Below are 27,053 nucleotides of genomic sequence, written 5' to 3'. Positions count from 1 at the left end.
ACTGCATATTTTAAGCTCTCATCTCGTAGAATGAATCAAGCATGGTAGAGGAAACTAACGCTCAACCCGTAGTTAACGAACCCAAGCCTGGAAATGACGGTGGTGCGGCGGCACCTAAGGCGGCACCAGAGAAGTCGTCAGAGCCCAAGGCACCTTCAAACAAGGAACTCAAAGAGATGAAGAAACGAGAGAAGGCAGCGAAAAGGGCAGCTCAGAAAGCGGCCATTGGCATAACTCCAGAGCAACAACAACAACTAGCACAGCAGAAGATGGACAAGAAGAAACAGCAGACTGCCACCACCACAAACATAAAGAAACAATTGGATCAAACGGTGATACGTAACTCGGGGAAGCAGAAAATACCGGCACTTTTCAGCCATTTAGAGACTCGAGAGCAGCGAAATGCTTCTTCTCCCGCTATTTCTCATATTGTGCATCCGGCTATTTTGGCGCTCACTCTCAAGTATTCAACTTACAGAATTGTAGGTCTGACCTTGCGTTTACGTCGGATGATGGAGGTTTTCAAAACTGTGATAACAGACTATCAAACTCCCGAAAATACTACGTTGACACGACACTTGACGGGACATCTCTCACACCAGATCGAGTATCTCAAAACCGCTCGTCCATTGTCGATTTCCATGGGTAATGCCATCAGGTGGTTGAAGCAGGAGATCTCACATATATCAATCGACACCACCGAAGACCAAGCCAAAGTTCAACTTTGTGATCGCATTGACGAATTTATCAGAGACAAGATCGATTTTAGTGACAAACTCATTGTTCAAAATGCTGCTAAACATATCACGAATGGTAGCACTATCCTCACTTTCGGACATTCTCATGTATTAGAAGAGTTGTTCAAGTATTGCGCTATAGAGGAGAACAAGAACTTTAAGTTAGTGGTGGTCGACTCTCGACCTCTCTTTGAGGGTAAGAAATTGGTTTCACGCTTAATTGAGTGCCATGCTAAAGAAGACCAAAGTCTTCCCATAACCAAGACCCATATCAAGATTCAATACGTACTCATCAACTCACTTTCCTCGATGGTGCTTGAAGATGTCGACTGTGTGTTTTTGGGTGCACATGCTATGCTTTCCAACGGAAGACTTTACTCTAGAGTTGGTCTGGGATTGATCGCTATGATGAGCCATTCCAGAAATATTCCTGTTTTGACCTGTTGCGAGTCTATCAAATTTTCTGACAAAGTTCAGCTAGACTCAGTAACAACAAATGAGCTAGCAGACCGTCAAGACTTAATGCACGGTGATGCTAAGAAGCCTCCGCTCAAAAAGTCGTTTGCATTGGAACAATTCATCAAACAGCAAGATGCGATCGCCGCCGAAGAAAAAGAGAAGAAGAAGGGTAAAGGTAACCAAAAGAGCGACAAGAAAGAAAATGATTCCGATTTGACCGACGCCGACCCGTTGTCCAACTGGGAGAAGATGGAACATTTGGACATACTCAACATTATGTATGATCTCACTCCTCCAGAGTATATCAAGAAGGTTGTGACTGAACTTGGTGCTTTGCCTCCATCTTCCGTGCCAGTTATTTTGCGGGAGTACAAGAATACATAGACTAATTATTGGTGATCATTATACAATCAAACGTATAGCATGGTAATGTGGGTGCATTGATGTACTTCCTAGGTTATATCTGTTGCAGCCGCCACTCTCAAGATAAACGTCGCCACCAATGTCGGAATTGGCGCTATTAGAAAAAGTGGAATTAAGAATTGCACTTGCAAACGACGACTCCCAGCTTGAAAATGCATTAAGATTGTACTTAGCTCCGGTAATACTTAAGTTGAGCAGTGCCAATGCTGACGTTAGAAAGGCAGTTTTGAAAATTATTCAACATATTATTCCCAGAATTACAGCAGCTAGAGCCATAAAACTCCCAGTAAATGCTCTTTTGGACCAGGCAAAGACACCCAAAGTTACGGAAGGTGCAGATCCTCTGTCTGTGAGACTTTATTCCTTATTGTTCGTCGTTAGAGGAATCGAAAGACTCAACGATTCAGAGAAAACCGACCTCATTCCCAAGGTGATAGAAGGTATCAGTCATCATTCAGATCCAGTAAAGGCAAGGCTTTTCAGTATTCTCTGCAAACTCCTCATTGTACCTCAGATCCCTCAAGACTTGAGTATAAAAGAGCCAGATGCTCAATTTTTGGCAGAGACCATATTAAAGTTTTTCATGCTTTTACCGAGTACGAGTGGAGCCATTTCAGCTTCGCCTGGTCTTACCGTCAAGGACATCTCTTTCTTTAACCAAGATGCCGGCATCCAGCTCAATTCGGCTCAGGAAATTCACCAGATTAAATTACGTCTTCTTGAATTTTTAAAGCACGGATTCGATGACGAAATGTTGTACATTCCCTACTTGGTTGCCTCTGCAGATCCATCTTCAGCTGTAAACGAACCAGCAGAGACTCTATTCAGGCGGCTCAAGTTGAACATCGATGAGAACATCATCAATCGAATACTAACGATGTTTGTTGGATCAGAAGCTCCCCCAGTGAATTCGGTACTTCAAGAACGAATTCTTTCTGTACTTTTGAAAAGTGTCAAATCCATCGACTTTCCTTTCATCACGAAAATAGCCGACTTAGGACTTACCTCGAGCAATTCGAAGCTCAAAGTTACTACCGTAAAGTTCATTCAGTGGGTATCAAAATCGTCGAAAGATGGCTCACAAAAATTGGGGGTTGATGTACTAGAACAAATCAAGAGCGATATAATGGGTTTTGGCTGGCCGAAAATGGAAGTTTCAGGCGTGAAGAATTATTCATCATCCTTAGCGCAGCGCTCTTTGGAGTATGAGACTTTTGGAAACATTATTTATTCTGATTCGAAACTATTTGGAGATGAATTGGAAAACGTTGAATTTCTTCTCGACTCATTACAGGGAGAGGATGCCGACGTTCGGCCAACGATTCAAGACAGCTTATCGAGTTTAACAGGCGAACTAACAAAAATCAATCAGCAGGCTAGGGACAAACTAAAAATGATGGCTAGAAAATACTTCGCCGATTCTCCAGAAATTGCACATTCGTGTCGTTATATTCTTATCAAGTTCTTAATTGCCGTTTTCCCTTTCGATGATCCTGAAGCAAGGCTCTACTGCATTATGGGTACGTCTTCAGAGAATAGGCTGGACACTATTGAAGAGGCTCTCAAGGGTTTACATCCTTACTGGTTCAATTTGGCTCACTCGGCAACTTCGCCACACTTCGTATCATCTCATGAATTGTTGGGAAAGAGGACTCTATCCACATTTCCATCATTTGACTCAATCGTCAAAATTATAGAGAAAGAGGGAAACACACCTGCCTTACAGAATGCAATGGACAAAGCAATTCAGTTTGCAGTCAGGACCTTAATAATGAAGTCTGTCAAAGACAAAAGCACGGTGGTAGTGGTGGACGAAGAATGGTCTTCTAGAGTAGACAAAGCAATCGAGACAGACGAACAAGTCAGAGAGTTGGTTCGTTCACAAATGTTGATCTTGTCGGAAGATTCGAACACTCTTTCTTTACTTATGAATATTATCTCGCAAGTTTTCATTGGACAGTTCAGTGAAACGTATCCTAGAAGCGAAATTTACGGGTTTAGCTTCCTCCACCTCCTTTCTTTATCACCTTCAAAGATCGTGGAAGGTCTCGTGGAATCGTTGCCCAAATATTTTGACACGCTCCATCTGAAGACGCTAACTGAGACGCTGACAGTACAACTTTGTCAGGTTCTAGGAATTGTGGGAACTCATAGCGCTGTTTCCGACTCATGGGTGGCTGAAACATTGAATAAGTTCCACAACACTTCGGGAGTGAGCACAAAAATTAGTCTACTTGCAATATCGTTTATTATCTCAAGGCTTGTGTTACGTGATAGAGTCGAAATAATCAAGACAGGGATCGTGAATTCCTACATGGACCAATTGGTCGGTTTGCTTGATAGTGAAAATACTTACTACACCTCAATTCAGTGCATCAGCCAGTTAGCAATTTTTGGAGCGTTTGATCCAACCTTGGAACTTGTGCTGGATTTGACGACGAAAGCAAAAAAGATTTTGGAAATACTTCGCTTGAAAGTGAAAAAAGGTGACGAAAGATCTATATCTGCACTTGCCAAACTTGGGATTGCAGTTCCGCAATTGCACGAGAGCACCGAAACCAGTCTCACTGATATCGAAAGCATTGTTTTTGACACACATGCTTCAAAGCTGATTGATGTCTTGTTCACATCAGGCGAGGCTTTTCTGATACTTGGAGCCGGCTGGAACTCCATAATCTTACAACAACAATTTGATATTCAGGGAGAGGAATTGAAATTTATTGAGACAACAGACTCAAGGCTTCCCACGATCATAGACTTCATTCTAGAATCGTCCAAGTCTACTAAGCCATCGCTTCGTAAAGCGTGCTGTATTTGGCTTTTATCGCTTGTTCAGTATTGCAAGAAGTTAGAAGCTGTTAGAGCTCGTGCTGCTGAGATCCATGTCACTTTCATGAAGTTCTTAGTCGACCGTGACGATCTTGTACAGGAGCTGGCATCGAGAGGATTAAGCATGGTATATGAACTAGGTGACCATGAACTTAAAGATACCTTGGTCCGTGGTCTTTTACGGTCTTTCACAGATTCAAACACTACTGGAAGTTTGACGGCTGGAACAGTAGACTTGGAAACAGAATTATTTGCTCCTGATGTTCTCAAGACAGACGATGGCTCAGTGTCTACCTACAAAGATGTGCTCAGTCTTGCATCTGACGTTGGAGACCCTAGTCTTGTTTACAAGTTTATGTCGTTAGCAAAGTCGTCTGCACTTTGGTCCTCAAGAAAGGGCATGGCGTTTGGCTTGGGATCAGTATTGTCAAAGACCAGTTTGAACGAACTTCTTTCTGACAACAGAGAAATGGCAAAAAAGCTCATTCCACGACTCTACCGATACAGATATGATCCCAGTACTTCCGTCTCACAATCGATGAACGATATTTGGAATTCACTTATAGAAGACCCCAGCAAGACGATTAAGGACAACTTTGACCTTATTTTAAATGAGCTTTTAAAGGAAATTGGAAACAAAGAATGGCGAGTGAGACAAGGAAGTGTTTACTGCTCTAACCGATCTATTACAGACTACGTCACTAGATGAATATGAAGATCGAATGGAAGAAATTTGGTCCATGAGTTTCAGAGCAATTGATGATATCAAAGACAGTGTCAGAAAAGCGGGCACCAAACTCACGCGAAGTTTAGCAACGAACTTGACCAGAGCAGCAGACGTATCAACAGGCTCTTCAGATTCAAGAGCAACGAAGGTCCTTGGTGATTTGATACCGTTTTTGATTGGAAACCAGGGACTTTTAAGCGACGCCGAAGACGTCAGAACCTTTTCATTGGACACAATTCTCAAAGTCTGTAAAGTGGCTGGCCCCAGAATCAAAACGTTTGTACCTACCCTTTTAGAAAACTTCATCTCCATGATGTCAACAATGGAGCCAGACGTTGTCAACTATCTTGTACTTAATGCAGACAAGTACAATCTCAACAGCAATGATATTGATGCGCAAAGACTACAGAGCTTAGGAAGGTCGCCTCTAATGGATGCTATTGAGCAATTGCTTGGAACTTTGGACGAAGAGCTCATGCCCAAAGTAGTCGACGTGTTGGCACAAACTATCAAGAAATCAGTGGGATTACCATCCAAGGTCTGCGGTAGTCGAGTTCTCGTAACGCTAGTCCAAAGACATATTGAACTAACCAAACCTTTTGGCGATAAACTTCTACAGTGTGCTATTAGTCAGATCTACGACAGGAACGAAACCATCTCTTCATCATATGCTGCTGCCGCCGGCTATTTATGTCGAATTTCCAGCGTTGATGAAATAGTCAAGTTTGGAAGTAAGATCAGCAAGTTGTATTTCGATTCAGAGGATGAGAAAAGGAGACAAATAGTGGCTCTTGCAAGTGAAGCCGTATCAAAGTATTCTGCCGACAAATTTGATCTTGTCAGTGGTGCGTTTCTTCCACTTTGCTTCATCGGAAAACATGATGTAGTCTCAAAAGCATCAAAGCCGTTTGACAGGGAATGGATCGAACACACGAGTGGTAATAGTGCTATGAAATTGTACTTTGACGAAATCTTACAATTAGCCGAAGCTCAAATTGGTTCGAATTCATACACAATTCGAAGAATTGTGGCCCAATCAATGGTTGAACTATGCGAAGTTGTTGGCGAAAACTCAACAGTAAGCCCCAATTCGAGTAACCACCTACTAACCATATTGATGGAGGCATGCAGAGGGAAGTCATGGACAGGAAAAGATGTAGTTTTCGATGCGCTCGTATCGACATCTGTTCGATTGCACCATATTTTGCAAGAAGATGAAATGCAGTTTGCTGCTCTCAGCAAAATTGTCATCACTGAATCGAAAAGAAGAAACAAGGAATACCAAAGGAAGGCAATAAAGCTGACGGGCCACTTTTTACATCAGTTTATTGAAGATGACGTGGTGGAGACTTACGTGGATGTCATGAACTCTATCTTATGGCCAGAAGCTGACGACTCAGACAGTGATGTTGAGATGGATGATGGTAACAAATTTAACAGCCGTCAAAATATCAAGATAGAGGAAGAGAAATTACTGTTTATTGAAAATATCTTTGAGTCAATCAACCCGGAAAGAGTCAACCATGACTTGTTTCAGCTAGCACTACAATCAGTCACAAAGTTGTTCACTACTGAGGTACTCTCTCCTACCTGGAGATCGAAGAGAAATTGTAATGAATGGATAACTTCATGTTTACTGTCAATACGGTCTTCTTCATGCGAACTAAATGTTGAACAAGCAAGGATGCTCTTGCTGACCTGGAAAGTCATCAGCTCTGTTTGTCTATTAGAGGGTGAAATAGAGGCCGTACAAGTACAGTCTCTCAGGTGCACAAAGGAAGTCAGAGAAGCAATCAGTCAGGTTCTTGAGAGTCAAGAAACCAATACAATCAAGCAAAAATTAGACGAGTTCAAAGAGCTTAAACTAACGTCAGTCATACAAGCAGAGGTAGACAAAACTACTTAAATATAGACAAATACAAGCAGCTTTAATGGTTAAAATATATTAATCATTGCATTAATCTATTTAGTGACCACCTCTCAATCTCAACACCAAGTGAAGAGTTGACTCCTTTTGAATGTTGTAGTCAGAGAGGGTTCTACCATCTTCCAATTGCTTACCTGCAAAGATCAAACGTTGTTGATCTGGAGGAATACCTTCCTTGTCTTGAATCTTGGATTTGACGTTGTCGATAGTGTCAGAAGACTCGACTTCGAGGGTGATAGTTTTACCGGTCAAAGTCTTGACGAAAATTTGCATACCACCTCTCAATCTTAACACCAAGTGAAGGGTTGACTCCTTTTGGATATTGTAGTCTGAAAGTGTTCTTCCATCTTCCAACTGTTTACCGGCAAAAATTAAACGTTGCTGATCTGGTGGAATTCCTTCTTTGTCTTGAATCTTCGACTTCACGTTGTCAATGGTATCAGACGATTCGACTTCGAGAGTGATGGTCTTACCGGTCAAAGTCTTGACGAAAATTTGCATACCACCTCTCAATCTCAACACCAAGTGAAGAGTAGATTCCTTTTGAATGTTGTAGTCAGAAAGGGTTCTGCCGTCCTCTAATTGTTTACCAGCGAAGATCAAACGTTGTTGGTCTGGTGGAATACCTTCCTTGTCCTGAATTTTGGACTTGACGTTGTCAATCGTGTCAGACGATTCAACTTCAAGAGTGATAGTTTTTCCAGTCAAAGTCTTGACAAAAATTTGCATACCACCTCTCAATCTCAACACCAAGTGAAGAGTAGATTCCTTTTGAATGTTGTAGTCGGAAAGTGTTCTTCCATCTTCCAACTGTTTACCGGCAAAAATTAAACGTTGCTGATCTGGTGGAATTCCTTCTTTGTCTTGAATCTTCGACTTGACGTTGTCGATAGTATCAGACGATTCGACCTCGAGAGTGATAGTTTTTCCAGTCAAGGTTTTGACGAAAATCTGCATACCACCTCTTAATCTCAATACCAAGTGCAATGTAGATTCTTTCTGGATGTTGTAATCCGAAAGAGTTCTTCCGTCTTCCAATTGTTTACCAGCAAAGATCAAACGCTGTTGATCTGGGGGGATTCCCTCCTTATCTTGAATCTTGGACTTAACGTTATCGATAGTGTCGGATGATTCGACTTCGAGAGTAATGGTCTTACCGGTTAAAGTCTTGACGAAGATTTGCATACCACCTCTCAATCTCAACACCAAGTGAAGAGTAGATTCCTTTTGAATGTTGTAATCAGAGAGGGTTCTGCCATCCTCTAATTGCTTACCAGCGAAAATTAAACGTTGTTGGTCTGGAGGAATTCCTTCCTTATCTTGAATCTTCGATTTGACGTTGTCAATTGTATCAGAGGACTCGACCTCAAGGGTAATGGTCTTACCAGTTAATGTCTTAACGAAGATTTGCATTGTAACAGGTCTCTATTTCTCTCAATAAAATAATGTTTCACCGAGATTTATTTGTGATAACTTGTACTGCTGGCTGTGGCAAAGTCGCCCCTTTTATATTTGCGTAGGATAAGGGGCTATACGCAGGAAAGAGCTGATAAATCACGCACGGAGCAAAAAAGAAATGCGGGGTGTAGGGATGTGTCGAACAAAAAGAAATTCCTGTAAAAACAAAGTTGACGAGATGCAGCTTGTAGCCCCTTTTGCCGCAAACGGTCATTCACATAGACAACCAAGCCTTGTAGAATTGATCTAAAGTATATACAATTGGGTGCAATAGACACATTAAGTGGCCAAAGACTCACGAGTTGTGTCCTGCACAATGGCGATTAGTTTGGGCTTGCAGCCTTTCGTGCAGCTTTCGTGCAGCCTTCGTGCAGCAATTTGTGGAGTTGCAAAAAGTAGTTGCAAAAAGATTAAAAATAAATGCAAATTCAATTGCGGAATAAATAGTGCAAAGTCAATTGCTGTTCCTCTAGCCGTCACGTAAACATAGTACGGTCCACAGAATTTTCCGATCGGTTCTCTGAAATGGTCTGAAGATGATTGCGGGGACTTGGTACTTTATCGGGATTCCATGATGGAGCGGTTACGGTCCGAGGAATTTCTACCGTGCGCGACCGTTTTATAGGCTTCAATCTGCGACTGCTATTGTCTGCCGCGGAAGTAGTATTAGCGCGCTTGACACCGGGAATGCTCATATCCTCGCGGTAAACATGGATGTTTGTGCGAAGTTTTTGTAGTTCGTTATCATTAGTACAGAATTTGTAGATACTATCGATCTTGAATTTGATAGCATCTTTATACATAGTTGTGTTTGAATGCAATTTTGCTCGGTGTAGTGGTGCTATAACCAGTGCGGTGCAACTTTTAAGCCAGTACACAAATTCTGGGGAACCATTTTGTAATAAGTACATCACCACTGTTAGTGATTTGAGTAGAATCAACCACCCCTTTTCATTGTTGGAGAATTTCAGTGAAGCAATCGAAGATGGTGAATATTTACGAAGCTGTTTTTCAAGTACCGATTCTATGATAGACAACAGTTTGGAGTTGTAGGTAAGCATTGAAAGTTGAACCAAGTCATTATTATATGGACCCAATGGATCACTACTGGTAGCACTCTTGACTTGTAGCTCGGTAGAACTATTCAAGTTTCGAATGGACCTCAAAAAAGTCATATCGCAAGATTCTCTATAAATTATTTGCTCAAAACTATATATCATACAAATTCGGAATAAACGGCCTAACCGGCATGGTTAAGACAGATCGGTAAGTCTAGCTTCCGGAAACCGACCTGCATCGGCGTTGCCGGCACATGACTGCGCGCGATTAGGGGTCGCACTACATCTTGCGAAAATTTCAGGCGCGGAGGCCGACGTACCTCGGTAATCTACAGAACCCAGCGTAAATGTCGGTATCGAACATGCCACAAAACCTGCCCAAAAAATCTTTAGGAAAGTGATCATAAGACATTGGATCGATCAGATCAGCCGGTTCTTTGAACACCTAAAACTCGTCGTTTTCACCGTTTCTCGGTCTTGAACTACATTTCCGACATCTGTTAATCGCTTGTGGGTCTTTTTATCAGCGAATATTTCCAGTGAACCTTATTTCCAAATTGTCCTTCAACCTTAGGGGCGAAATAAATCTATCGGTGCCGAGAAAAAACAGTTGAAAGTAAAAAGCTATCCAAGTATCAGCAAAGAGACGCCCATAAGCTACAAATCCAGTGCTTATCTTATCATTTTGTCAAAAATTTATTGTTATTAGTTGAAAGGGGAAGATGTATTGATTTTTATTTGAACCAAATTCGAGATAGAAAAGCCTGAAAATTCACCTGAACTATCTTCAATGTCAGAACAACTGCCGCGTGACCCGGTTGCGGCTTCTGAGAACCGAAAGCCGTCGTTTCGTTTCGATGCAGACATTTTCAAACTCTGCACACGATACTTGGAGGAGAACAACTATCACGGCCTTGCATTAATTGCTCGCCAGAAGGGACTTCCTCCATTCCTCCGTTTAAGAATTTGGCCTATTCTTTTGAAACATCACCCTTTTGTCCTCAATCCTTTCCTTCAACCTGATAATGACGTATTGAACAAACCTAAACATGACTCAGACCAGGACGATCGAGCCGAGGGCCAGCTCAATGACGAGGACATTCGCTTTAATATCAAGAAAGATCTTAAGAAGTACGTGCAACGTTTAAAGTACAACTCATCGCCAGATATCAATGAGATCGAGATGGAAATGCTTGAAGTGTTAGAGAAAGCAATTTTCAAGTTTGTAAAAAAATGGGGAAAGATCATAAAATACGACCAAGCAATTACCTGGATAGCATTAGGGCTTGCTGAGTGGCTTCCACCAATCGAGAACACACACTGGGTGCTTATTGGAAGAGATGTTTCTTCATCGGACAACTTGTACATCACCAATATCATGGATGAGTACTCCACTTATATCGAGAATGTTCCTGACCTTGAGGACTATTTGAACGATGTTATTGCGTCTCCTCAAATGAAGTTTCTGGATGTGTTTGAAAGATTAGTCTTGGTCTTGTTGCATTCGCCCGAGAATCGCACACGTTCTCCATCTTCAAAAGTTAACAAAACTACTTTACCTCTTAATGGTGGTACTATCGAAGATCGGGTTTCTTTTTTCATTTACTGTCTTCGTAAGCTCCTACCAGAATTGTCAGACTATTTTCAAGAAGAGCAGATACTTAACAAGTTTGGAAGCAATGACGACGAATGGCTCATATGGTGGCTCAAGTGGTGTGGTTCCAAAGTATGGTCTCGGATGGACCGTGGCAGGATATGGGACATGATTTTAGGATGGAGATTACAGAATCCTAAGAAGAGCACTGCCTATTACCAAGACAAGTTGAAGTTGACTAAGCATCAATTAGAAAAATTGGGTCCCGATGTGTTTTGGTCGGTGAGCCAACATGATGAAGAGACGGTAGATGAACGTGGAGAGCCCGACGAGTTCAAGAAATCTGATTCTTTCAAGGACTTACTCCATGGTCTATCGATGGCCAACATATCGGCCAGCAGTTCCAATACAAATCTGCCACTGGAAAGTACGTCGCCGTTATTGACACCTACGAGAAGGCTGTCGTCATCTTCCACATCATTATCGGAAGGGATAGATGATATGAACATCCCATTTTCACGGCTTGACCCACACATTGAGCTCGTCTTCATATCACTTGCATTGCTCAAGTCGAAGGAAGGCACTTTAGTAGAACTTGACCAGCATGAGATTCGTCAATTCTTGTCACGGTTACCAACCAAGTCTTACAACTATACTACCAGGTATCAAAAGTACAAGCAAATGAAGATGGAAAAGGAAAAAGAGGAAGACAATGGGAATGGCAGTGTTAGCAGCGAAGCCAGCAATAGTGATGGAGGCAGTCAGATCATCACAAATGATAATGCTAATAGTCGCCGATACGATTTCATGGATAACGTTGTGAATGAAGCTGGAGAGCTTTGGCGAAAATGGTTTTGGCTGGAAGCAGTCGATAACGAGTAGACTAGGTATTAATGATTACATGATTGAACTTTTCTTTATCTACAGGATTCTCCCCCACAGTATTCGCATCGAGATGCGATGAGATGAGAATTGAAAAAATCACCATGGATAGTAGTGAGAGTAAAAAGGAGAAAAAGGAGAGGAAGAGAGCGGCTAAGGAACTCAAGGAGTCGAAGCGTAGAAAGGTAGACACTTCTGTGGAGAAAGACTCAAGCGAAAATGAAGAAAATGACGAGCTTGAAATCGACTTGAGTGCGAGAGTTCCATTGTCCAAGAAACAACAGAGATTGCTCAAGAAGGGTAAGCTTAACCTAGACAAGCTCGACAAAAAGCACCCCGCTCCCAAGCCCGAGAATGAGGAAGAATCTGAGAAGGAAAAGAAGAAATCTGAATTTGGAGTGTGGGTTGGAAACCTCTCGTTTGACACCACCAAAGAAGATCTTGTTCGCTATATAGTGAGCAAGACCGAAGACAGCGAGCCCAAGGTTACTGAAGAGGATATGAGTCGAGTCAACATACCTAAAAAAGACGGAAAAATCAAAGGTTTTGCATACATCGATCTTCCAAGCAGTGCACACGTTGACGCTGTAGTCGCATTGAGTGAAGGTCATCTTAATGGCCGGCGAATGCTTATAAAGAGTGCTAGCTCGTTTGAGGGCCGGCCAGAGAAACCGCTCTCCAAGAATCCTCCATCGAGAATCTTGTTTGTTGGTAATTTGTCGTTCGACACCACATCCGATTTACTAGAGGAACATTTTAGACACTGTGGTGAGATAATCAAGATACGAATGGCTACGTTTGAAGATAGCGGCAAGTGTAAAGGGTTTGCGTTCATCGACTTCAAGGACGAAACCGGACCCACCACTGCACTCAAGTCGAAATTAGCGAAAAAGCTCATCAACCGGCCATTGAGACTTGAATACGGTGAAGACCGGTCAAAAAGAACTCCGAAAAGATTTGAAGGAAAAGAGAACCGAGGGGAAGAATTTGGTGAGGTTCCGACTACACCCGAGCCTCAAGCTCCAATTTCAGCCGTGCGCAGACCTACCGCTGCTAGAACCCGTACTCGTCATGAGCCAGTTGCAAGCAGAATGAAATCTTCTGTCGCACTTGCTACAGCTCAACGTGCTAGTGCTGCAATTGTACCATCTTCCGGCAAAAAAATCAAATTTGACTGAAATTCCGGTCAGCTGTCGCTATGTCCGACGGGAAGCTGGGCATACAGGAGATAAGCCCACTAGTGTGAGGACCATTGGTTGGACACGTTAATGCAGTGATTGGAGCCGCAGGCGTCATTTTCAACGGAAAACAACACCAAAACAACACCAAAACCAACCCATTGACCCCAGGGCCATTTATATACACCCCATAACCACCAGTGTGGTTTCGCATCTCATCGCTTAGGTTTGACGTGAAACCGGCGATAAGATCTGTGGGGTGAGTGCGTCGGGCCTAACCGTGATCCCCACCTCGGAGATTCTTGACACCTGATATTCTCCACTCTTTCTAATCCCGAGCAAGTTTCTATATAAATGTGTAGAATGACATGGTGAATCGTCAGTAGTCATCATGCTTAAGACTTCAATTCGCAACATCGCTCGCCAGCAACTTCGCACCGCACCCATGCTCAGGGCCGCTCCGGTATTTAGAGCAAATGCCGGTGTGCGCATCGCCAGAACTTTGGCTTCTTACACTATTCCCGAGAAGCAAAAGGCGGTGATTTTCGAGACCAATGGAGGTGAATTGAAATACACCGACATTCCTGTACCAAAACCAAAACCCAATGAGCTTTTGATCAACGTCAAATACTCGGGTGTTTGTCACACCGATCTTCACGCTTGGAAAGGTGATTGGCCATTGGACACCAAGCTTCCTCTTGTGGGTGGTCACGAGGGTGCTGGTGTTGTTGTGGGAATGGGAGAAAACGTGGTTGGCTGGAAAGTCGGCGACTTGGCTGGTATCAAGTGGCTTAACGGTTCTTGTCAAGCTTGTGAGTACTGTGATGGAGGTCATGAATCCAATTGTGCTCAAGCTGATTTGTCTGGTTACACCCACGATGGTTCTTTCCAGGAGTACGCCACCGCCGACTACATCCAGGCTGCCAGAATCCCTGAGGGAACTGACTTGGCTCAAGTTGCTCCAATTTTGTGTGCTGGTATCACTGTCTACAAGGCATTGAAAACCGCCAACCTTACCCAAGGTCAATGGGTTGCCATTTCCGGTGCCGGTGGTGGTTTGGGAACTCTTGCTGTCCAATACGCCAAAGCTATGGGTTACTTGGTTGTGGGTATCGATGGTGGTGCCGACAAGGCCCAAGTCCGCCAAGTCTTTGGGTGCTGATGCTTTCGTTGATTTCACCAAGGACAAGGATGTCGTTGCCAAGATTCAGGAAATCACCAATGGTGGTCCTCACGGTGTTATCAACGTGTCGGTTTCTCCTCAGGCTATGCAACAATCTGTTGACTACGTTCGCCCAACTGGTACCGTTGTTTTGGTTGGTCTTCCAGCTGACGCTGCTGTCAATGCTTCTGTGTTTGACTCGGTGGTTAAGACCATCAGTATCCGTGGATCTTACGTCGGTAACCGTGCTGACACCAGAGAGGCTATTGACTTCTTTACCAGAGGTTTGGTTCACTCGCCAATCAAGTTGGCTGGCTTGAGTGAACTTCCTCGTATCTACGAAGAGATGGAGAAGGGTGCTATTGTCGGTAGATACGTTGTTGACACCTCCAAGTAAGCGCAATGCTTCAGTAAGTTGAATACAATGAATGCAAAAATCATATGATCATAATCCGTAGATCCCCCCTACATACCAAATTTTCACGATAACAGTAAAAATATCCTATAGACATCTCCATTAATACCTGAAGCAGAATTGAAACTTGATATGCCATTTATGCTTGTAATTCTCAAAATGTTACATATATTCCAATACATCAATAACAGTACACTAGTGCTTTAAAGCAGATGCCCGGTGCTTCTCGAACTCGTCCTCACTTATTTCAAAATAATTAGGGTCATCCTTGTGTTTCTCGTACTCGGCATCCGATACTTCTTCGTAGACAGAATAGGTCTCCTCCGATGAAGAGTTATTCTCGGCAGCAGCAGCAGGCTGATGGGCAATGTTCACTGCCTTACTTTCACTGTGCTGCTTGATAGGTGCAGCACTGGTTTCCTTAACTGGTTTCTTTTCGGACTTTTCAGACTTTTCCGACTTGAAGATCTTTTTGAAAGAATTACGAAGACTGTTTCTGCGTCCGGAATCGCTTCCACTGCCACTGCGTCCAACAGAAGGACCGCTTTTAGAACCAGAAAGGGTACCAGCACCTGAAGCGCTCTTGTTAACACCAGAAGCAGTAGTGCCAACAGCAGCAACACCTGCACCAATGACGCCAACACCAGCACCGACGCCAGCGGCAGTAGCATCAAGAACTCCCTTGTGGTGCTTACTATCCTTTGTGGTATCATTTTTTGGCTCTTTCACTTCTTTTTTCTCCTTTAATGGAGGCAATACGGCAGGAGCACCAGTGCTTGAACCAACACCACCCACCTTCAAGTCAGCTTCGTCTTTAGGAACCTTGTCAGGAACTGAAGCGCTGACATCCTTGGATGAGTGAAGTTGAGGCTTGCCAGCAGCAGCAAAATTGCGTGCCTCGGCATCATCATACTCAATTTGCTTGGTCAATCTAGTGACCTCAAGCTCTCTCTCTTCGATGAGTTTTTGAATATCACTAATCTCAACATCGCGCTCCAATTCAGTAGCCAAACGAGCCTTCTCCTCACGAAGCTCACGAATCTTTCTCAAATTATCAACTTCTTCCAAGAGTCGACTCTTTTGTAACTCTTCAACATCGATTCTTTCCTGAATAAGCTTCAAACGCTCGTCATGCTCGTTCTTCAACTTTTCAATCTCAGCAAGCTTGAGCTGTGCAACACGTTCAGCTTCTTGTCTAGCTAATTGAGCCTTTTCATCCTTTTGATTCCGAAGTTCCTCAATTTCAGTTTGAAGCCTTGCAGCCTCGCTCTCCTCTTTCAGTTTTCTTTCGGAGTGCAACCTGGCGTTTTCATCGCGCTCAGCATAGAGTCTTTCTTGCTCCTTCTCACGCTCTTGAATACGAAGTTGCCTTTGATACTCGGGATCTGCTTCCTTAGCCTTTCTCTCTCTCTCTTCTTCCTCTTCTTTCTCTTTTCTCTCCCGTTCTTCGGCTTCTTCCTTCTCCTTTCTAGCCTTCTCTTCTGCCTCTTGTTGCTCCTTCGCTTCCTGCGCCTTCTTCTGACGTTCCTTTTCAGCTTGGGCTTCTGCCTCGGCTTCTAATCTTTCCTTCTCTTTACGACGAGCAACCTCGGTGGCGAGAGTAACCTTCTCTTGTTCCCAGTTTGCATAGTGCTGTTTAGCCTCCTTCAAACGTTGAGCACGAAGCTCTTTTTCCTGACCCAAGTCAGTAAGCTTGGACGAGTATGCCAGCAATGTCGCCCCCAAACCGGCAACTGTGGCAACTAAAGCAGCATGTTTGGCTTTTTTGGACTCCAAAGAAGTCTTGGAAGCTGCAATCTTTTGATCTAATTCTTCTTTTGTGGATCTATTCTTCTCAACAATGGCAGTCTTCTCTTCATGTTTGGACTTCAAGTCGGCAAGCTCTGCTTCTTTTTCGTTAAGCTCGGAGGTCAACTTTTCAATCTCATCGGAAAGTTCCAGGTTCTTGTTGTCCAAGACTGTCTTTTTCTCTTGCAATTCCTCAATTTCTTTAGTGGCTTCCTCTTGCTTAGTCTTGGCATCTTCTAATTCCTGCTTCTTGGTGGCCTCCAACTCATCATGGTTCTTCAACAAAGTTTCCTTGTCGGTCTCATGCTTGGTAACAGCCTTTTCCTCGCGATCTTTGTACTCGTCATTGGCAGTCTCAATATCTTTAGTGTTTTGCGTCTTGAAGTTGAAGGCGGCAATTTCAGCATTCTTCATCATACGAGACAAATCTTCGAGCTTGTTTTCAACCTCCGCAGTGTACTTTTCCTTCTGCTTTGACAATTTCTTGAAAAACTTATCGAATTCACCTTGCAACTTCTTATTGTGGGTGGAAGTCTTGTTATCCAACTCTTGCTGGTGCTTAATCTCATCTTCCTTCAACGTCTTGCTGACCTCGTTGTTGATGTTGGTCAACACAGGGGCAACACGCTTGGCGGCAATGTCAAGCAATTGCTGTTGGGTCATCTTCAAGCCGCTTCCAAGATCTACCACCTTGTTGGGGTCATCCAACGTCTTTGAAACAGACCCGATTGCATCAGCATTGAGCAATTGGTAACGATTGAGGAGCACCGGTTTGTCCTGGAGCTTTTCGAGATGTTTCTGGCTGGGAAGCTGGACTGGCTCGTACTTGGATTCTGGTTGAACAACAAGGTCAATAGGAGCAGCAGCAGCCTCCTTGGCTTCAATTTCACCTGAAGTGGCAGCAGCATCCTCTCCATCAGCTTCGTCTACTGGAGCCTTACTTTCCTCTTCAATTTTGTCCTCGTCGTCCTCCTTCTCCTTATCGTCGTCTACAGCCTCAGCCGCAGCCGTCTCCTCAGCATCGGTAGGGTCTTCCTTGAGAGTAACCGCCTTTGTATCGGCTTCGGCGTCAGATTTCGTCTCTTCCTCGCCATCTTCAACCGGCTCCACGTCGGAGTCAGCTTTGGGAGTGTCAATTGGCTCGTCTTTGAGCGACTTGGTGGAAGCCGTGGTGGAAGCAAGCTTCTCTGCTTTCTTCTTTTCTTGCTCCTTACGCTTCTGTTGCTCTAACGTAGGGTGCAGGGCGAACTTGGAAGGCACATGGATTTGTTCAATTGAGTTTTCCTCCTTCAATTGCTTGCGAAGATTCTTGGATTTATTGCTGGAGTCCCGGAATGGTGATACCCAAGACTTACCCGAAGTCAATTTCTTCAATCTGCTCACTGAGCCTGATGAAACATCAGAGCTACGACCATCTTCACTCATGGTTGATTCTACTACCTCAGGCATGTTCCAGACAGCGTGTAGTATCACTAGAGTTGTACTTGTTTGTGGGTGAAATTGGTGCCTCCTCGGTGCATGATATGTCGTGCGCGACCCATGCGCTGGTTGCGGCGGCCAGTGGAACCAGCGCTGATGTTTGGCTTCTTCCGCTTCGGTGCAGCGCACGAGAGCGCGCGATGATGAAGGTGGGGATATACCCAAATGGTAAAGTGTCAAATTGCAGCCAAGGTGAATCTGGAAAAAGGTGAATCTGGAAATGATGGCCTACACTGTAGACACTTTACTTTAATTCCCAGCCTTTGCTTCTACACTCCAGTTCACCTCGCTTCTATTTTCTTTACCCCTTCTCCACCCTCTATCCATTCTCCTTCTCCATCCATTCTCTCCTTCTATTTTTGAACCTCTTCTCCTCGTCCATCGCACTCCGCTGCCTATTTCACTTGGCACATCGCTATACGGCATCCTGGTCGCACATCCATACACCGACCCGATCCCCCCGCTGCAATTTTAGGCATTACGAGCAGGCTCAGTTTTCTTCCATTAGAGCCCATCCATGACCACCGTCATACCTTCTGCTTCTACGTGCTACTCGCTACAGCTACCTCCAATAGACAAAGATGATCGTCTCAATTTGAATGTTAGAACCGGATCGGCTTCTACCCTTTATAATTCGTTAGTGATGACGTTCGGTGGAATGACCATTGGTTTAGAGCTTGATGCCCTTACCATAGACGAACTAGTAGAGGTATACATTCTGAAACTTCTGACATCCAAATCTAAAAGATTGGAGAGATACTTGTCTGGTGAGCTTTTCATTCTCAACATCTTAGACAGAGTATGGTATCGAGTTGCAACTAGTCCTGACACCCCTCGTCCAAGTGCAAGACTCTTTCATGAAGTAGCCGCCTCAAACAACTGCTTATACGTGTTTGGAGGACTTGCATGCTCGGAGAATCCCGATGACAACGTTCCTACTTCATGGCTTACACCTACCAATGATTTATGGGAATTTAACCTTGAGCACAATACATGGCGTCTCCTCGACGATGGGTCGTATAATGAATCCATAGCGAAGCCTACTCCTCGCTACAACCACAAGATGACCCCCTTGAACTCGCTTCTGTTTTTGGACAAGCCGGACCACCATGGACTATTAATAGCAGGCGGACGAGACGCCAACTCCAATATGATTTACGACAACTACATTTTCGATTTAGTCGATTTATCCTACGTTGGTACCAGTATTAATCTCGAAATATCCACTAATAGCCTTTCCTCTGACAGTGAAAAGGAGATTGATGAAATAGACAACGTTGATGACAACTACAATTTGAACATCGAATACACCAGAAATATCGTGGTGGCTTTTGATCAAGAAACCCAACACAAACACAGACACAACCCTAGAGGCACCGAAAGGAAAAAACACCGCTCTGCGAATGACTCTCCTCTGGAATCCATCATTGTATACGCCCCAACCAAGGGAAAAATACGACCTGATTCACCCAACCCGCTCTTGTCGTTTCGCCTAGGACGTCAACTAAAGCGTGGGAAAATCCTCCCGCTTCATCGAAAGCGAGATACTCTGACGACTCACAGCAATGCATTACATACTATCCCCTACAATTTGCGATATCCCACCGCTGGAGTATTTGGAAAAAATGTGGTGATTTGTGGTTTTTTGCCAAACGATTTTAACATCTCCATTTTCGTATACAACAAGCCAACAGGTAAGTGGTCTCGTCTCAATGTTTTCTGTCATCATGATTATGGATCTCACAGATTTTGGGGTGGATTTGTTTGGCAGTCCCATCACAAGGTGTTGCTCTTGGGTAACTATATTACGTCAAGAACAACCAGCAGTATTCGTTTTTTCACTCAAATGATTCTCGTTAGCTTGCCTATTACAAATATTTTGGCAAGTTCAGAGCTAGCAGGAGGACATGTTCATGAAGCACACGGTAAACGAGTGCCCATTTCCGATGACTCGTCAGATCATACAGCTTCAACAAGATCGTTGGACGAAGATGCTAATCGCGATCAAGAAGAACTAGACTCGGATCTGAGTGACCATTCGCATGCAATTAGCTTCTCGGAATACGTGCTGTATGCTGCTCCAAAAACTAACTTCACAAATATCAGTTCTGTTTTCCCTGCTGCTGCGATAACCTTAGGTCGAAATGCCTTCGACAGATATGGTGACTTGATCTCTGACTTTGAGCTTGTATCATCTTCAGGAGATCGAATTCCTGTGCTGATGATGACACTTCAAGAGCGTTGGGGAAGCTACTTTATTGACTTACTCTCCCGAGGATACGTTCAGGCAGTGACAAAGTTTGAGAAAGACCAAAGAGAACACCCAAATACTCGCCAAGCGTTGCGAACGTCACAAGCATCTGAAACCAGTTCAATTACAAATTCTTCATTTCAAGCTGAGCCCTTAAGCACAAGTCCCCCAAAGAGCTTTCAAGTCCAGGTGGTGCACCCGAATTCCAAGAAACCTCAAAAAGACACTCCTCAATTCAGATATCCATTTCAAGAGCTTGCACAAACGAGCCAGACGAATCTTGCTCCTCCCGACGAGAGTGAAACTGGCAACACAAAAGTGGCTGCAGGTGAACAGCCGGCAAAAGAAAGACCTGGGTTGGTCTCTGTATCTTCAGCCGTGGATCCCCACCAACCTTTAGAGGCACGCCGCGGCTCGACAAGCTCTTACCACAGCCAAAACTCGCTTTTGATCTCTCAGCTTCAGGATATTCCACCGCAACTTCCTTTACCCAACGAACCAATTCCCAGTGTGCCAGCCTCGCTGAGTTTCCGATCGCAGTCGAGGAGAGGTTCCAGTGACATCAATTCTCCTCGTGCTTCCTTGATTCACACATTGACGACACTTCGTAACATTCCAGTCAAGTCACCAAGAAACTCCCCCTTTGCGTCTCCTCGTGCATCCGTTTCAAACGCTTCAGGTGCTGGAAATTCAACCATGCCGCTTCTGAGCTCCTTAGAACAAAGCAATACCGACAACTCGCCTGTCGAGTCTCTCATGGATGCAGTCAAAGGTATTCCTAGAGATAACATACATCTGTCTGAATCCACTGTTAATACGACACCGAACTCTCAGATGCGATCTAGAGCGGATTCTGAAATCCTGCGTGCCGAAAGTGATGTCGAGAAGGGTTTATTGAGCAACATATTACTCGACTTTGATGATGTTGATGGAAGCAAGTTTGCTATGGAACCATCTTTGATTCCAAGAAAGCTCTATATTCCATTTCCAACAGCCACTTTAAAGGCATTCTGCGAGTATTTGTATACTGGCCAGATTGGTAACAAATGGCTCCTTCAGCCCACTACGTTGAATAATCTTGCAATTGCACGGTTCTTCAAAGTGCCGCTTTTGTATGACTTGATTTGTGAAGTTCTCTTTGGTATTATTGGAAGAAAAGAGTCATATGTTGTTAAAGAAGTCAACAAACTTAGAAAAAGACATGAAGAGCTTCTCAAGCTCACCAACTCAGAACCAGATACCGACTTTGTTTCACCTTTAGAAGAATATCAAGGGTTAATGGATACGGTTGACGATGGTTACTTTGATATGAATTTGTTACAAAAGACTTCAAACATACACAAGAATAGTCTGAGCTCACGCTATAAATCGTGGGATTCAAATGCACCAAGAGAGCGTTCTGTTGGTATGGAGAAAGGCTCGTCAGATAGTACCGATATTCCCAGCCAGAGCGGGGACACAGAAAAGTTGGAGCCAGAATTAGATTCAGACTTTAAGACTCCATCGAACAGTGAGAATGAAGATTACGATTTCGATCTCGCGTACATGGTTGAGCCTGAGTCGTCGATGCCCATTGGTCCTAGATCAAAGTCTATCTTTGACAAGATGGATATACCTTTTCAACGTTCTCATAGCATTGCTGACGAGGAAGAAGATGAAGAAGCAGACGAAAAAGCTCGTACGAACCACCTTACGTTGGAAGAGCTTGTCTCTCCAGATGCTCCAGTTCCCTCTGATCATGTGCTTGAACTTATACATGAGGTTGGAGCATTGACAACCGACATGAAATTGATGTTGAGAGCAGCCAATGCTCGTCATATGAACATTTTACTCAAAGAAACTCAGGACTACATGTTTTCACGTATTACGATGCTAGAGAAGAAGTTGGAGGAGCAACAGCGGAGTGCAGAAGAAATCGAGTCAGAACTGGATATTAACGACTCAGAAAGCGAGCTTGCATCGCACGACTTTTCCGAGCTCAAGACTACCAGATCCTCGACATCTTTGCATACTCTAGGTAGTTTCCGGACGACGCCTTTGGATCGTAGCAAGACGTCCAATCTTAGATCAATTGGAGGACTCACGCCGTTCAGAATGACTAAATCCGAGTCCAAGAAATCAATGATTGGGGAGAACAAAGAGGTAGACAAACGCATCAACAAGCTTGTAAAGCAAGATCAGAAACTCAAAAAGCAGCAACTCGAAAGAGAAAAGGCTAAACCTCACACTAGAGGTGAACGGTCCCACAGTAAAACAGACCATGTGCTGACGCGGCACGAAGCGGCTGAAAAACCTAAGCCACCTTCACGAGCTCAAACGGCTTCTTCTATACCCTACAATGACGTACAGTCAGTTTCGTCTCTTGACACCACAAATTCAAAAAAGAAAAAGCATCATGGTATTTTCCACCATTTAAGCTCACACAAACTGAGCAAGAAAGCCACTCCCGTTAAGGGAATGAGCCCCATGGAAGTCACCCCACCTACTGACGACTCAGAATTAATTCGCAGCCTGTCGGCATTGAGTTTGAGCCTGAACACCAGCCGGAAATCCGACAAAAAGAAAGGGTTTGGATTATTCAAGAAGTCATCATAGGTTCATTGTTTTTCCGCCATAGCCAGTTTTTCCATAAAAAATATAACTCGCGCGCACAATGTACCGCCATAGTGTGGGTTGAGCCAGATAATATTTAGCTTGACACACGGTTGTGGCTGCGAAAATTTACTAGTTGCGTGCGGTGCGGCTCGGTCCGACTCGGTTAATTGGCCCCGCATGGCGCACAAAGACGGCTAGGTGCAGAAGTGGCTGCAGCAACAATCAAGGTTGCGGCACAAGTGGTCGGACTTGCTGAGTAATATTATACTATAAAAGGGGACCCAGTTGCCACAATTAACATCTGATATTCATTTATAATTCTTTTAAAACGCTTTATATCAACAATGTCGAATTTAACTAAAAGTACCACCGTCTACACCTTGAACAATGGTGTGAAAATTCCAGCCCTTGGATTGGGAACTTGGCAATCCGAGAAGGGTAAAGTTGGCGATGCTGTCCGTATTGCTTTGCAAGCAGGTTACAGACACATTGATGGTGCTGCCATTTATGGAAACGAAGAAGAAGTATGGGAATGGAATTGTCGAGTCCAAGGTTCCAGAGAGATGAGATTTTTTGACACAAATTGTGGACACAAACATAAGAAGTCGAGAGCTCTGACAGTCTTTGCAGAGATTGAAGGTTGACTACGTCGACTTGTACTTGATTCACTGGCCTGTTGCCCAGGACCCTAAGACTGAAAAGGAGTACCCAGACTGGGACTACCTTGACACTTACAAGGAGTTGCAAAAAATCTACAAGAACACCAAGAAAATCAGAGCAATCGGTGTTTCCAACTTCACTCCAAAGCAAATTGAACGTTTGTTGGCCGACAAGGATGTTGATGTGGTGCCAGTTGTTAACCAAGTTGAGGCTCACCCATTGTTGCAGCAACCAGAATTGCTTGAATTGTTGAAGAAGAACAACATTCGTATTGAGGCTTACTCGCCATTGGGATCCACCGAAGGTTCGATTCGTGACCTTGAAGACGTCAAGAAGATCGCCAACGATCTTGGAATCACACCAGCTCAAGTTTTGATTTCGTGGAACATTCAAAGAGGTGATGTCGTATTGCCCAAGTCTGTCACTCCAGAACGTATACAAAGCAACTTGCTCACGGTGGAATTGCCAAAGGAAGTGTTTGATCAATTGAACGATCTTGAGAAGAAACATGGAACCAACAGAACCAATGTGCCACCATTTTTCGACTTTGATGCCAACTAGACACGAATTCAATACAAGTAACTTTCCATTGATGCAATGTAGGCCTCGAATGCACAACTTGCATGAAGAGATGCATGAATCCTTCCTGTGCGGGGAATTATTCCGCACTCTGGAAATTGCGAACTAATTTCCGACCACGTATATCAAGGTAACTTCGCAGACTGTAAACTAGCATTATGACAAAAACAGAGATTGACAAAGAGCTTGTGGCTTATGCCTACGAAAACCTCAACAACCTCCCCAAGGGACCAGAGTACGAAAAAATGATTCTGGGAGTTCCTTACAACTGTTGGGATCATAGCCTCTTTATGGCGAGAAATGTAGCCCACGAGAAGGCAATTGACTATGCTGGCATTCGCTTAAAGGATTACGACTACGACATCAAAAAACATCATGCCGCCAGACACCAATATTTGAGTTCCATATTTGGCAACATCCCCGAAGATGCGTTTATTGAGCCACCTTTTTTCGTCGATTATGGCTGCAACATCAAATTTGGCAAAGCATTCTATGCAAACTTCAATTGTACATTTTTGGATCCAACATTGATCACTTTTGGCGACAATGTAATGTTGGGACCCAACGTGACTTTCACCACGGTATCCCACCCCACCGATCCAAAGCGTAGAATTACCGCCGAGGAATATGCCGAGCCAATCACCGTAGGTAACAATGTTTGGTTTGCATCCAATGTGGTGGTTCTTCCCGGAGTTACTATCGGAGATGGTGCCGTTATTGCTGCGGGGGCCGTGGTGCGTACTAATGTTGCAGCCAATACTGTTGTGGCAGGAATTCCAGCACGGGTGATCAAGACTTACGAGACGGAAGAAGAGAAAAAGGAAGTCATTGACAAGCTTGAGCATGGAACTCATTGATCTCAAGAAGGGGAAGATGATAGAAAAAACATAAGCTTAATAAACTCCATTTCAAGAAAAGTAAGAGGTTCAGAAAAAGTACAGCACGACAACCAACATAGGAATAGTTGACAAGTCTTCATCACCTTTTAAGCTACAATTTTCAATTTATGTCAAACATGTTCGGTGCATATGCCTGCATATGCCTGCGCCGTGCATGGGGTGGAATGTGGGGCGGGGAGCCGTTATCGTAGTCGTAGGGCCCTGATTAAACCTTGATTTTAATTTTGATTAGTACTACAATCGCTATGACTCCCACTGAAATTGACAAAAAGAGAGTCGAATATGCTTATACCAATCTCTCCAACCTTTCCTAAAGGACCTGAATATGAAAAAATGATTCTGGGAATGGCATACAATTTGTTGGGTGAAGGAGCTTCTTATGGCCAGAAGCGTAGCTCATGAGAAAGCATTGGACTACGGAAATATCCGGTTGAAGAATTATGACTTTGATATTGAAAAGCATCAAGAAGCTCGCCATCGGTACCTTGCAGCCATATTCGGCAAAATTCCCAAAGATGCCTTCATTGAACCTCCTTTTTTCGTTGATTATGGGTGCAATGTCAGTTTTGGCAAGTGCTTCTATGCCAATTTCAATTGTACGTTCCTCGATCCCACGTTTATCACGTTTGGCGATTATTGTATATTGGGACCCAATGTCACCTTTACCACTTTTTCGTTACCAAGTGACCCGAAAAAACGTATAAATGCCGTCGAGCACACTGCACCTATCACTGTAGGCAACAATGTCTGGTTTGCAGCAAATACTGTTATACTTCCGGGGGTAACAATTGGAGATGGAGCCGTAATTGCAGCCGGAGCAGTGGTGCGTTCTGACGTTCCTGCCAATTCGGTTGTTGCAGGAGTTCCCGCCAAGGTTGTCAAATCGTATGCTACGGAGGAGGAGAAGAAAGAGGCATTTGCAGCTGCCGGAGGTGTGTTCTAGTTTACTGCTGTAGGTATTTTTAGCAGCCATTTTTCAACGCTCGATATCGTATTATCTGCAGTCCATCAATCTAAAGATTCGTCTCACGCTTTAATAACATAATGGTCGGTTCTCCAAGTGTTGACGACTTTATAATTCCCGACGAGGACCCTGCTCCCGCCAGCAAGCTGGCACCTGTACCAAGTGCCCAAACCTCTCAGCCTGGATTCCAATTTGGACTGTGGGGTCAATTTGGACCGAAGGTTGATTTGAGTTCGACATTCACACCGTTCGTTTCTGGAACCGATAATAACCGCATTCTGGAACATCAGTATGCTGGTGGAGATACTCTTGATGAGCCCGTGTGGCACACATTAAGGCGAGACTTGTTGCAAATAGCCAAAAGACTTGCAATTGTAGTATGGCCCATGCAACTTTCACGGCTAGCCTCTCAGCAACAGCAAAGATTTGTACGTTTTGCTTCTAGCAATGGTATACGCCTCCCTCCTACAATAATGAACCAACCGGTTGCTGTGGATGCCAATGAAGATGAGGACAGAGAAGCTAGTTATTCCAATCGAGACCTCTTGTCGCTGGAGAATTTGGATTGGGATCTCTGGGGACCACTCTTATTTTCATTAGCATACTCTGTGACATTGGGGGTTTCAGCCAGCAAAAACCAAACCAACCTGGTGTTTTCTGGCTCATTTGCATTTGTATGGATCTTTTATATTGTCATTGGATTGAACATTCAAATGTTAGGTGGTAACATCCTCGTTCATGTCAGCCATAAGGTGCTGCTGGTTACTCCATGTTCCCCATTGTCGTTGGTGAGTTATTATGCCTGCAAAGAATTCGATGGAAAACTCCTACGTTTGGCAGTCATGGCGTAGAATGGGTGTTTGGAGTGTCTACGTTGGAGTTTTGAGTCTCAAGTGTTCTGGAGTGCTCCCAGGAAGAGTGTTCTTGGCAGTATACCCAGTTGCTCTTATGTATGCAGTGTTAGCATGGTTGTCAGTGATAACCTAGTT

The 27,053-nt window shown here is 43.9% G+C and overlaps 14 protein-coding genes across 14 annotated transcripts; 10 read left to right on the top strand and 4 right to left on the bottom strand. All coding sequences in view use genetic code 12, as the record gives it.

The window, feature by feature from the left end:
• Positions 1-41: 41 nt before the first annotated feature.
• On the top strand, positions 42-1,580 carry GCD2 (translation initiation factor eIF2B subunit delta; the record flags this gene model as incomplete). The annotated part of the gene is made up of 1 exon (XM_001486526.1): positions 42-1,580. One exon carries the CDS (start codon positions 42-44, stop codon positions 1,578-1,580), a length of 1,539 nt encoding a protein of 512 aa, XP_001486576.2.
• Positions 1,581-1,698: 118 nt separating this feature from the next.
• Positions 1,699-5,157, top strand: PGUG_02246 (ECM29 family proteasome component; the record flags this gene model as incomplete). The annotated part of the gene is made up of 1 exon (XM_001486525.1): positions 1,699-5,157. The coding sequence occupies one exon, from the start codon at positions 1,699-1,701 to the stop codon at positions 5,155-5,157; it is 3,459 nt and encodes a 1,152-aa protein (XP_001486575.2).
• Positions 5,158-5,170: 13 nt separating this feature from the next.
• PGUG_02245 (uncharacterized protein) lies at positions 5,171-7,081 on the top strand (the record flags this gene model as incomplete). Its single annotated transcript, XM_001486524.1, has 1 exon — positions 5,171-7,081. The coding sequence occupies one exon, from the start codon at positions 5,171-5,173 to the stop codon at positions 7,079-7,081; it is 1,911 nt and encodes a 636-aa protein (XP_001486574.2).
• A 60-nt stretch (positions 7,082-7,141) lies between these two features.
• UBI4 (ubiquitin) lies at positions 7,142-8,515 on the bottom strand (the record flags this gene model as incomplete). The annotated part of the gene is made up of 1 exon (XM_001486523.1): positions 7,142-8,515. One exon carries the CDS (start codon positions 8,513-8,515, stop codon positions 7,142-7,144), a length of 1,374 nt encoding a protein of 457 aa, XP_001486573.1.
• A 521-nt stretch (positions 8,516-9,036) lies between these two features.
• Positions 9,037-9,780, bottom strand: PGUG_02243 (uncharacterized protein; the record flags this gene model as incomplete). The annotated part of the gene is made up of 1 exon (XM_001486522.1): positions 9,037-9,780. The coding sequence occupies one exon, from the start codon at positions 9,778-9,780 to the stop codon at positions 9,037-9,039; it is 744 nt and encodes a 247-aa protein (XP_001486572.2).
• A 628-nt stretch (positions 9,781-10,408) lies between these two features.
• PGUG_02242 (uncharacterized protein) lies at positions 10,409-12,094 on the top strand (the record flags this gene model as incomplete). Its single annotated transcript, XM_001486521.1, has 1 exon — positions 10,409-12,094. One exon carries the CDS (start codon positions 10,409-10,411, stop codon positions 12,092-12,094), a length of 1,686 nt encoding a protein of 561 aa, XP_001486571.2.
• Positions 12,095-12,177: 83 nt separating this feature from the next.
• NOP13 (Nop13p) lies at positions 12,178-13,272 on the top strand (the record flags this gene model as incomplete). Its single annotated transcript, XM_001486520.1, has 1 exon — positions 12,178-13,272. One exon carries the CDS (start codon positions 12,178-12,180, stop codon positions 13,270-13,272), a length of 1,095 nt encoding a protein of 364 aa, XP_001486570.1.
• Positions 13,273-13,663: 391 nt separating this feature from the next.
• On the top strand, positions 13,664-14,434 carry PGUG_02240 (uncharacterized protein; the record flags this gene model as incomplete). The annotated part of the gene is made up of 1 exon (XM_001486519.1): positions 13,664-14,434. The coding sequence occupies one exon, from the start codon at positions 13,664-13,666 to the stop codon at positions 14,432-14,434; it is 771 nt and encodes a 256-aa protein (XP_001486569.1).
• A 610-nt stretch (positions 14,435-15,044) lies between these two features.
• Positions 15,045-18,086, bottom strand: SLK19 (Slk19p; the record flags this gene model as incomplete). Its single annotated transcript, XM_001486518.1, has 1 exon — positions 15,045-18,086. The coding sequence occupies one exon, from the start codon at positions 18,084-18,086 to the stop codon at positions 15,045-15,047; it is 3,042 nt and encodes a 1,013-aa protein (XP_001486568.2).
• A 547-nt stretch (positions 18,087-18,633) lies between these two features.
• On the top strand, positions 18,634-22,962 carry MDS3 (Mds3p; the record flags this gene model as incomplete). Its single annotated transcript, XM_001486517.1, has 1 exon — positions 18,634-22,962. One exon carries the CDS (start codon positions 18,634-18,636, stop codon positions 22,960-22,962), a length of 4,329 nt encoding a protein of 1,442 aa, XP_001486567.2.
• Positions 22,963-23,319: 357 nt separating this feature from the next.
• Positions 23,320-24,132, bottom strand: PGUG_02237 (uncharacterized protein; the record flags this gene model as incomplete). Its single annotated transcript, XM_001486516.1, has 1 exon — positions 23,320-24,132. The coding sequence occupies one exon, from the start codon at positions 24,130-24,132 to the stop codon at positions 23,320-23,322; it is 813 nt and encodes a 270-aa protein (XP_001486566.2).
• Positions 24,133-24,359: 227 nt separating this feature from the next.
• PGUG_02236 (sugar O-acetyltransferase) lies at positions 24,360-25,058 on the top strand (the record flags this gene model as incomplete). The annotated part of the gene is made up of 1 exon (XM_001486515.1): positions 24,360-25,058. One exon carries the CDS (start codon positions 24,360-24,362, stop codon positions 25,056-25,058), a length of 699 nt encoding a protein of 232 aa, XP_001486565.2.
• Positions 25,059-25,479: 421 nt separating this feature from the next.
• On the top strand, positions 25,480-26,043 carry PGUG_02235 (sugar O-acetyltransferase; the record flags this gene model as incomplete). The annotated part of the gene is made up of 1 exon (XM_001486514.1): positions 25,480-26,043. The coding sequence occupies one exon, from the start codon at positions 25,480-25,482 to the stop codon at positions 26,041-26,043; it is 564 nt and encodes a 187-aa protein (XP_001486564.1).
• Positions 26,044-26,144: 101 nt separating this feature from the next.
• On the top strand, positions 26,145-26,915 carry PGUG_02234 (uncharacterized protein; the record flags this gene model as incomplete). Its single annotated transcript, XM_001486513.1, has 1 exon — positions 26,145-26,915. One exon carries the CDS (start codon positions 26,145-26,147, stop codon positions 26,913-26,915), a length of 771 nt encoding a protein of 256 aa, XP_001486563.2.
• Between the last annotated feature and the right edge of the window lie 138 nt (positions 26,916-27,053).

This window comes from Meyerozyma guilliermondii, genomic scaffold, assembly GCF_000149425.1.
Source record: "Meyerozyma guilliermondii ATCC 6260 scaffold_2 genomic scaffold, whole genome shotgun sequence".
Lineage (NCBI taxonomy): Eukaryota > Fungi > Ascomycota > Pichiomycetes > Serinales > Debaryomycetaceae > Meyerozyma > Meyerozyma guilliermondii.
Note: the sequence above shows the minus strand (reverse complement) of the source record. Positions and strands in the feature narration are given on the sequence as shown.